The 9,793-nt window shown below is 60.8% G+C and overlaps 1 protein-coding gene across 2 annotated transcripts in view; it reads right to left on the minus strand.

Annotated features, from left to right (window-relative positions):
• Nucleotides 1-9,793, minus strand: part of INPP5A (inositol polyphosphate-5-phosphatase A) — a 99,697-nt gene that overhangs the window by 39,794 nt on the left and 50,110 nt on the right. For both annotated transcript variants that reach the window (XM_015590188.2, XM_025047537.1), the window contains exons 5-7: nucleotides 5,630-5,733; nucleotides 1,560-1,612; nucleotides 40-159 (exon numbers count right to left, since the gene is read on the minus strand). In XM_015590188.2, the coding sequence (XP_015445674.2) occupies nucleotides 40-159; nucleotides 1,560-1,612; nucleotides 5,630-5,733 (277 nt within the window). The remainder of the gene's footprint in view (nucleotides 1-39; nucleotides 160-1,559; nucleotides 1,613-5,629; nucleotides 5,734-9,793) is intronic.

Here is a 9,793-nt window from a genome sequence, read left to right on the forward strand (position 1 = left end):
GAGGCTCCCGGGTGGCGGTGCGGGGCGCTCGGCACCTACCTGTCGAGCACGTAGCCCAGGGCCTTGTGCCGGATCCCCGCGTACACCGAGGGGCTGGTCTCCCAAGCGACCAGGTTGGAAGCGTCATGGAAAAGGTGGATGTTCACCAGGTCGAAGGCGCTGCAGAGACAGAAAGGACACTCGGTGACAAAGGGCTGAAGCCGTGGGACAGCGGGCGCCCATGCTGTTCCGGCCTGGGTTTTTGGGGGACGTGGAGCAAGGCCTGGTCAGGGTTTCCAGGGGTTGCCAGCGGGCAGAGCCACCTGCACCTGTGTCCCTGTCCTCGGCAGCCCTGGGCTGACGCAGAGCACAGGCCCCACCTGCTCAGAGGACGTGCGAGACCCGAGTGCCACCCTCAAACGTCACTGCAATGGCAGCCGGTTACTCTGGCCAACTGGAGCTTCCTGTTAGAGACCGGGACGGACACTCGGCCACAGAGACATTCCTCAGGTGGCCAGCCAGACCAGGAGGGTGGCGGAGGCCTCGGTGCCCCCAGCCAGCAGGGGGCCGGGCAGATGCCGCCTGAGGCCCATTGCGCGCAGTGCCCACCGCCCTGCGGAAACGCCCGGTGACCTCAGTGTCCACAGGGCTGTGGCGAGGACGGGAGGCCGTGCGGTCAGCCTGTCCACCTTGAGAGCCCCTTGGCATTGCTGTGCCGAGCCCACCTCAGTGAGGGCGGTGGGCGGGTAAGCACGTGTCATCTACAGAGTGGGAACCCGCGGACCCCAAGCCCAGTGAGACACCACTGACCATGCAGCAGAGGGGAAGGACAAGCCAGTCTTGCAGCCTCATGGTGACCCTAAGCGCCCTGCTTTCTAGTGCCCATACTGTGTGACCCCGGCAAGGCCAGAAGTGGTGGCCTGATGCTTCCTGGGTTAGACCGCAAGCTCTGTCCAGGCTTTAGGACAGCCAAACCCGGGGGGCCCCACGACTCAGGGCCCGGCAGCTCTACAGCCCCCACCCTGGCTGGGGCACCGTGACAGGCAGTCCGGGCTTGGGTCGGGGCACAGGCTGCAGAGCCTGTCACCAGCTCCCTGTCCCCCGATGACAGGGACGGGCCACAGTCCTCGCTCCCTCCGCCTGGACAAGCCCGCCAGTGGCACGAGGCCCGTTTGAGGTGACACATGTGCCCTTCCAGGACCTTGCTGTGGAGACAGAGCGAGTCGGGACGACGTGGGGACGCAGATGCTGCAGGGAGGCCGGGCCCGAGGGGCCAAGGGACAGCGGGCTGCGCCCGACGCCCCCAGAATAGGCTGCAGGCAGCGGTGGGCTGCGGGCCCACCGAGGAAGGGGCCGCCAGGGGCGGGGCAGTGGCCCTGGGCCTTCGACACCTGGACGCTGCGCTCACGGGCACCCGGGGACAACGCTCCGGGTCACACGGCGTCACCGAGACCAGAAAGGGTCACAGAACGGGGGTTCAAGGCACATGGCCTTCGATGGGCCCGTCCGCACACACCCCCGTGCGACACGCAGAGGGGCAAGCGTGAGGACACATGAAGCAGTGGACGCAGCACACCTACCAGTCCCCAACGCTCCACCTGGTCCGCACGAAGCCTTTCCTCGACCATTTGCACTGAAAAACAAACCGGTCACACAGGTGAGGAGCTGGAGAGGAGAGAGACCGACTCACCATCGGCCCAGGTGCCTGTCAATCAGAAACACGCTGGGTGCCACCCGTCGAGCAGGCAGCCCGCGAGCGCGGGGGTGGGAGGGGACCCATCTTCCCAGCCCCTCCCCAGGCCCCGCGAGCTGCCCGCCGGCTCATTTTCCTTCCTTCCCCCAATCACGGGACTTCACGAGCAACGTCCACCGCCACCGGCCCTCACAGCAGCGCCCTCCCAATCAGCCCTCTGCCCAGAGCACTCAAGGTCACTGTGAAGGTGACCACTGCCCACCCCAACGCCGTCTGTGGTGGCTACGTTCTAGGTGAATCCCGTAGTCATGGTGCTGAGCACACCTGGTTCGCTCCTGTTACCTGCACTGACCGCAGGAGGCGCTGGGCACAGCGTCCCCGCAGGATGCGGACGCGCTCAGCCCTCACGCCGGCCCGCGGGGCAGCCGAAGGCGTGAGAGGAACCGGACCGGATACAGGCCGCCGACCGGTGCTCTTGCCCGGCCCCCCTCCCCCGGGCAGGCTGCAGACCGACCCCGGAAGCTGCGCAGGGCAGCCGTGGAGTGTGCGCGTGTGTGCGCGTGTGTGTGCGCGTGTGTGTGCAAATGCCGGATCGGTCGCTCTATTCCCGCACTCTGGGCTTTCTGGCCACTGGCCCCTTCTGAAACTCTGTCAAGGACGCCAGGCCATGGTGGACGGGGGACAGTGTGGCGGGGCGGTCGCCCTGGCTCTTAGAGGCTGTCACCATGGAAAAGCCACGTCACGCAGCGGGGGCCGCCTCGTCGTCCCCCTTACAGCATGAAGTCTCTGCTCAGACCCCCGCAACAGTTCCTTTAGCCAGCAGATGGATGGCGAACGCAGACGGCTTCATCTACTGAGAGACAGCATAAATCACCGGCGAGGACGGAGGGCTGCGGGGAGGGTCCCCCCGCACAGCCTTCCCCGGGAAAGGCCCGCGCTGGAGCATTAGCGAAATTAATTCATCTTTCATAAGCGTCTGGGGCAGTCCAGTGATCTATGCGAACAACCAATTCCTCACTACAGGCGAGAGGAAAAAACTGTCTCGGCCCTGATCGACTGCACAAATCTGCTTTTTAAAAATGGCCTCACGTTATCTGGAGTGCCGCTCCCAGAGGCGGCATTTGAAACCCATGCTGAGCCAAAAGCGACCGTAAATCAGCAGGGAAAGTTTTGTTAGTTTTCTATGCACTGGGCCGTAATTATTTGGGATCGCCTCCATCACGGTAATTACACTTAGATTACCCTTAAGTGGCGGCAATAAAAGAAAGGGAAATCCGTCTTGAACTAATTCCCTCCCCCAGCCTTCGGATAAAGCCGAGCCACTGGCCTGAGGCAGAACACGGTGGCGCCGGGAGCCCCGCCCGCCGGTAGCCGCCTTCTGGTGAAGACAGAGGGCGCCGGGGGCCTGGGACGTGCCACCGAACCGAAGGGGCCTCCGCGGGCCAGGGACCGCCCTTGGTCCCCTGGCAGAGACTCACGTCCTGGAATCTCACGGACTGACCCCGAGACCACTTCTGACGTGGCAGCGGAGGGACCGATGATGGCCAAGGCCGACGCCGCGTGTGGCGGTCACCCTGGGGCCAGGTCTGCTGACCGCCAGCTAGGGCTTGGACCCAGGGCAGGGGGGTGGCCCCTCATTGTCTGTCCCACGGGGCCACCTCGGCACCTCAGGGGGACAGTGCGCCAGCCGCGGGCAGCAAGGCCGGGGGCCATGTCCCGCCCCGCCACCGTGTCTGCCCTGTCTGAGGGGTGAGCAGGGAGGGGGTGCCAGGGCTGAGGCCCCAGCCACCGGGCAGTGGGGGGAAGACGCCGTGGCCCCACGTGCTGGGCCCTGGGGCAGCGAGCCTGTCAGGGGGTCCTGTGTCCCGAGGAAACTCGCTCCTCCGTGGGGGCCGTCCACGTGTCGCCCCAGCTCCCCACCCCCCAAAGGACCTGGTGGCCGTCACTGAAGCCTCTTCTTTAGAGAGCGTCATCGCTCACAGCCAACAGACGCTGGGCGCCTCTGGTGACCCCACCTCTGAGGATGAGATGCAGTGAGAAGACCAAAGGCCAAAATTCTGGGGTCGCCAGTGAGTGGTGAGAGGGTGAGGGACCCTGCGAGTTCCTGGGGTGACGAGGGCCACATCGGGTGTGTCTGGCCTGTGGGGCTCAGCGTGTGGGGCGTCCAGGGAGGGAGGGCTGAGTCCAGGTCCCCCCCGCCCCAGTCTGGGGTCATTGGCAACAGCTCGAGCCTTGAAAGCGGCAGTTAAAGGGGGAGTCACCCCACACCGGCCCTGGGACCGTCACCAGCGGCCCGTGCCCAGCACTGTTCCCCTGCCTTGCAGGCTCACCAGCCGGGCCTGGCTGCCCAGCCCCAGCCTTGCGGCCACCCTGCTGGGCCTGCCCTCCTGCCACAGGGTGACCCCTCGTGGTGACTGAGGCCCTCGCTGCCTCGGTGCTGGGTGGGACGCTGGCCTTGCTGGGCTGGCACTGGACCTAAACGACGAGTGAAGAGCTGGGCCGAGCCCAGGTTTCCAGCCCCATCAGGCACGGCCAGTAGTGCTGGAGACTTCTCACAGGGGGGCACTGGGGCGCGGCCATGGGGGGCCAGGACCCGGGCAGTCCCCAACTGTCCCCGAGGACCGTAAGCTGGCTCTCTCTGTGAAGGTGCCCGGTCCTCCACTGCTGGCCCTGGGTCCCTGCCTCGTGGCTGGTGGGCGAGCCAGGGTGGGTCTGGGTGGGCAGGGGCTGGTGCTTGGCCATAACTGGGCTCCGACACCGACTTCTCAGCCCTGCCATCTCCAGGAGAACCCCGGCCCCGACCTCCGCACAGCACGCCACACGCCATCGTCCGGGAGGCCCACCCGGGTTGAGACGTGGCTGCGCTCGTGCGGGGTGGGAACGGAAGCTTCCAGAGCTTTCTGGGCACTGCTCCTCTAAGCTCATGGAGAGCGGGGCCAGAGGAGAGCCAAGGGCAGCCAGGACAGGAGGCCAGCTCCCTGACACTGAGTCCTCGGTCGGGGACAATGGACGAGGAAGCCGTACCCCAGCATGACAGAGGTGCCCAGCCTTCCCGGGGCTACAGTGCCTCCGCTCCGGGCTCGGGCCATAAAGCCAGTTCATAAAGTTGTGACCTTGCTGAGCATCGGCTCTGAGAACAGGCGGGGCACCTGCTGAGCAGCAAGGACCAGGGCACAATCCTTCTCATGGCTGAGCACGACGCCGGCACGGGAGGCAGGCCGCTCGGGCGCGTGACCGCGGCTGGCGGGGACAGCCGCCCGGGCCTCCAACTCCGCCACCTGCGTGCCTCAGTCACAGTGTCCCTCCTGTGTGACTGTGGTTTGGCAGACAGCACGGGACGGCGTGGCCAGCTCGGGGCCCCCACGGTAATCACAAAGGACTAGGAAACTCCAGAAGTGCGGGTTCTGCCGTTCACTAAAACGTCCCGGGGTCCAAGTCACGGGCACAGTGCGCAAAGAATCCCACACAAAAGCGCAGCTAGACCAACGGAAACAGCCACGTTCTCCGAGGCCCGCGCCCTCCCCGAGTTCCGGGCGCTGGCGAAGCAGCACCTTCTTTGCGGCATGCGTGGTGGACGCGGGCACCAGGCTTCCCGCCGAGCTGCGCGCTGGCCACGCCCCGCGGCTTCCTCTGTGAGCCGCCGGCCAGAGGCCCCCCGAGCACCCCGGGGACGAAGCTGCCGAGCGCACAGCCCCCCACACCAGACGGCTCGGCCACGCAGCCCGGGTGTGGAGGCGGCCAGAGCGCTCCAGGGCACAGCGCCTCTCCCTGGAAACAGTCGCGGACTTGCCACTGGGCCGGACGCAGGATCAACCCCGCCTGCTCCCGCCCTCACCGAGCCACACACTCCCGCGCCCGCCACCAGCCGTGCTCCCCGCCGTGAGCACGGGGCCCGCGTGCCCCTGACGCACGAGAGCATGCGGCCTCGTGGAGGCGGCCGCGGTGACGGTGACGCACCTCGGGGAAGTAGTCCTGCGGGAACTTCTCCTTCTCCAGCATGGGCGTGCTCTCCAGCGTGTCTGAGTAGATCTCCTTGCCCGTGACCTTCCTGTACTTCTTAGCTGGAAAAGAGCAGGACAGGACAATGCTGTGATCGCCACGTCCCATGCCCCGTCCAGCGGGCCGCAGTGAAACCGTGAAGGTGCGGAAGGGCTGCGGGACCTCTCCCCACGCCCCGCCTGCACGGCTCACGCCCACGGAAGAGCTGTTGTGTGACGCGGACAGAGGGGACGCTGGACACTTGCTGCCAGAGCCGGCCGTCACCTCACTGGATGCCTCCCCCTCACCGGGCAGACGCCCCAGATGGGGCCTGGGGCTGTCTCTTCCCAGGACAGTGTCCCCACACCCATGGTGGGAACCTCAGGGGCTGTGAGCCCTCCGTGAGGTGACGCCTAGGGTAGCCTGGGCAGCACATGGGCCTGCAGAGACCGCCGCTGGGGCTCCCCAGTCCAGACGGCGGCCAACCGCGGCCAGCCCCGTCACATGTTCGCCTACTGGGGCCAGGAACACGTGACGCGGAGGGGGGGTGCTCCTGGGCTCTCAGGACATTCCTGGGGGCCAGCATGACGCGTGTGCTGTCAGAGCACCTGAGGGGTCATGCTCTGTCCCACGAGCTGCACGGATCTGTGGTCTCTCGAGTGCCATCCACGCACAGACCCACCGGCCTGTCACGGAAGGAGCAATGTCTGGGGATGGGGCACCAGCCCCGCCACCGGGCACTGGGTGCAGGGTGAACCTAAGGCCAAAGCAAAGCGCTACAGGGAGGGGACTCTGGGGGGCTGAGCTTGGAGCCTTCCCTGGGGCTCAGGGGACAGAGAGCACAACACGTGACACAGAGCAGCCCCTCAGCTGCAAAGCTGTGGGGCTCACCACACCCACTGCTTCCCCTGACCTGGCCCCAAACCACAATGCCAATGCGCCAAGGGGCTTTAGTGTGTTTGGTTCTACAGCTGGTCCCTGAGACCCCCTTGCCAATCGCTGTCACCTCTGAAGGCCCATCAGAGGGAGGCGGGCAGGAGGCACAGGCTGTGGCACCACACGGCCAGGACCCCATCCGCCACACCCGTTTGCGACTGAGCATGGTGCGGAGGGGCACTGAATCACCGAGGCACTCGCTGCGACCCCCACCCATCTCCACAGAGGGACAGTGCTGGCCAAACACCAGCCTGCACAGCCATCACCGCAGGGAGGTCGAAGAGGGACCGGCCCCGTCACAGACACAGCCCACCCTGCCTCCTGAGGCAGGCGGACGGCTGACACCGGGCACACGCCCACAGAACAGATGCACCCAGGATGGACACTCACTGGACAGATGCCCCCAGGACAGACAGCCACAGAACAGACACCCCCAGGACAGACAGCCACAGAACAGAGCTTGCTGGGGTTCTGAGTGGGGTCGCCTTGGACCTACAGATCGTCAGGAAGAACGGACACCTTGACAGCACCAAGTCTCCCATGCATGAACGTGGACTGCATTCATTCAGATCTCTGTCTCTTTCATCAGAGTTTTGTGGTCCTCACTGATCTCGTATATATTTTGTCAGGCTCCTAAGTTCTTTTTCGTCTGTGCTGATGTTAGTTTCGAACTCCAATGCCCATTGCTGGCACGCAGGCAAGCTGCTGACTACTGCACATCAACCTGGCGTCCCACGACCTCGCTAACCGGTCTCCGCTTCTGTCGCTGTCGACTCTTCGGGATTGTCGACACGGGCAATCACGTGGTCCGAGGCTGAGACGCCTCCTTCCCTCCCGCCGGTCAACACCCCTTTTGTTTCACTTTCCTGCTTTTCTGCGCGAGCCGAGATGACCCGTGTGGGGCTGCAGGCTGGATGGGGGGCCTGCCTCGTCCCTGGTCTCGGGGGCAGCAGCTGTCCCTCCCTGTGACGTCTCACGTCAGCTGGAGGTGTCTGGAGGTGTCTGGGGCTTTCTCTCTCACGTCGAGGAAGTGCTCTTCCATTACTTGTTTGCTGAAAGTTTTTAGCATGAATGTGCTGGACTTCGTCAAACTGCTTCTTCTGCATCTCTCGATACGTACGTGTGACCCTTCTTTAGCCTGTTGACGTGATGGGGCAGGCACTGATTTTCGGTGTTGGCTCAGCCTTGTATGTCTGGAATGGATCCATGTGGCTGTGCTGTATAATTTTTTCTCACACACTGCTGGATTCGTCGTTCGTATTACGTTTAGAAGGTTTATGTTTTCCGGTCACGGGAGACGCTGGGCTGTCGTTTTCCGTCCCTGTGACGTCTTCATCTGGCTTTAGCGCTGCTGGTCTGGTGGTGCCGGCCTCATAAGATGAGCGCCCTGTGCTTCTGTTTTCTGGAAGAGACTGCAGAGAACTGGTGTGACGTCCTCCTTGAATATTTCGTAGGATCCACCCGTGCACCCGTCGGGGCCTGATGCTTTCTTTTTCAGAAGGTTACTAGTTACTGATTGAATTCCTTCAATGATGAAGGAATTCAGGTTATCTAGTCCTCCTTGTACGGGTTTTGGTGGGTTGTATCTTTGAAGGAATTTATAGGCACAGACGGTTCATACTCTACCTTCATTACCCCTAACGTCCACAGGAAGTTGTCATGGCTCCGATGTCATTTCTAACATTAGTAATTTGTCCCCTTCGTCTTTTTGTTTGGTTTGCCTGGCTAGATGTTTATCAATTTTATTGACCTTTTCAAAGAACCAACTTTTGGCTTCATTGATTTTCTCTATTGAGCTCTGTTTTCAACTTCATTGAATTATGCTCCAGTTTTTGGTATTTCTTTCCTTATGCTTACTTTGGATTTAAATAGCTCTTTTTCTAGTTTCCTAAGGCAGAAGCTGAAATTGTTGATATTATATCTTACTTTTTTCTAACGTATGAATTTGCTACTACGAACTCACTGCTTTCGCTACATCCTAAAATTTTGGGGAAGCTGTGCTTCCATTTTCATTTAGTTCAAAATATACAAATTCCTTGAGATTTCTTCTTCGGCCCATGCGTTATTACTTAGGGGTGTGTCCTTTAACATCCGAGTGTTTTGGGGTGTCCCCTTTATCTTTCTGTCGTTGATTTCCAGCCTGCTCCCACCGCGTCTGAGAGCATCCTTAGCGTGCAGCTTTCGACGCACTGAGACGTGTTTCATGGCCCAGAATGCGGTCTGTCTTGGCGCGTGCTCCGTGTGAGCTCGAGAAGCATGCGTTCTGCCCGACGCTGATGAAATAGTCTGAGTGTCACCTAGATCCAGGGGACTGTGGTGCCGTTGAGCGCAGCCGCGTCCTCACCCTGGATCTGTCCACTCCTGCCGGGGTGCTGAAATCGCCGCCGGCTGTGGTGCACTCGCCCGTCTCCCTTGCCAGTCTCGGTTTTCGCCTCGTGCGTTTTGACGCTCTGTTGTTAGGTGCACACACATCAAGGACTGTTACGTCTTCCTAGAGAACTGAGCGCTTGTCGCCAGGCAACGCCCTTTTCGTTCCGTAACTTCCCGGGGTCTGAACTCTGCTCGGTCTGAAGTGAATGTGGTCGCGCCTGCTCCCTGCGGGTTGGAGTCGAGGTCCATCTTCCTCCGCCCCCTCCTTCAATCTCCGTGTGTCTGCACGTATTTTAAGTGGGTTTCCAGTAAACAGCACACAGCTGGGTCTTGCTTTTTCTCTGACGGCCTGTCTCTTAATTGGTATATTCAGACCATTCATGTTTAAAGTAACTATTGACGTAGCTGGAATAATACGTTCTGCGTCTGTAACTTTTCTATTTATCGACTTTGTTCTTGGTGTCCTGTCTTCCATTCTTTTTCTGCCTTCTCGGGTTTATTGAGCATTTTACATAATTCCAATTTTCTCTTCATTTAGCATGTCAATTATACTTCATTTAAAAAACTTTGGTGGTTGCCAGTTTGCAACATACATTTACAACTAATCCAAGTTCGTTTTCAAATAACACCACATATCTTCTCAAATAATGCAGGCTCCTTTTAATGAAGTGATCCGAATTCCTCCCTCTCGACCCTTATATAACATTTCTGTCATTCATTTTTCTTATTTCTAAACTGTAGTCACCCAACACGTTATTTCTATTAACACTCTGAACAAAAGTTATCTATGAGGTCAATTAAGAATAAGAAAAATAAAATCCTTTATTTTACCTTTAT

Source organism: Pteropus alecto, unplaced genomic scaffold (assembly GCF_000325575.1).
Source record: "Pteropus alecto unplaced genomic scaffold, ASM32557v1 scaffold74, whole genome shotgun sequence".
Classification (NCBI taxonomy): domain Eukaryota; kingdom Metazoa; phylum Chordata; class Mammalia; order Chiroptera; family Pteropodidae; genus Pteropus; species Pteropus alecto.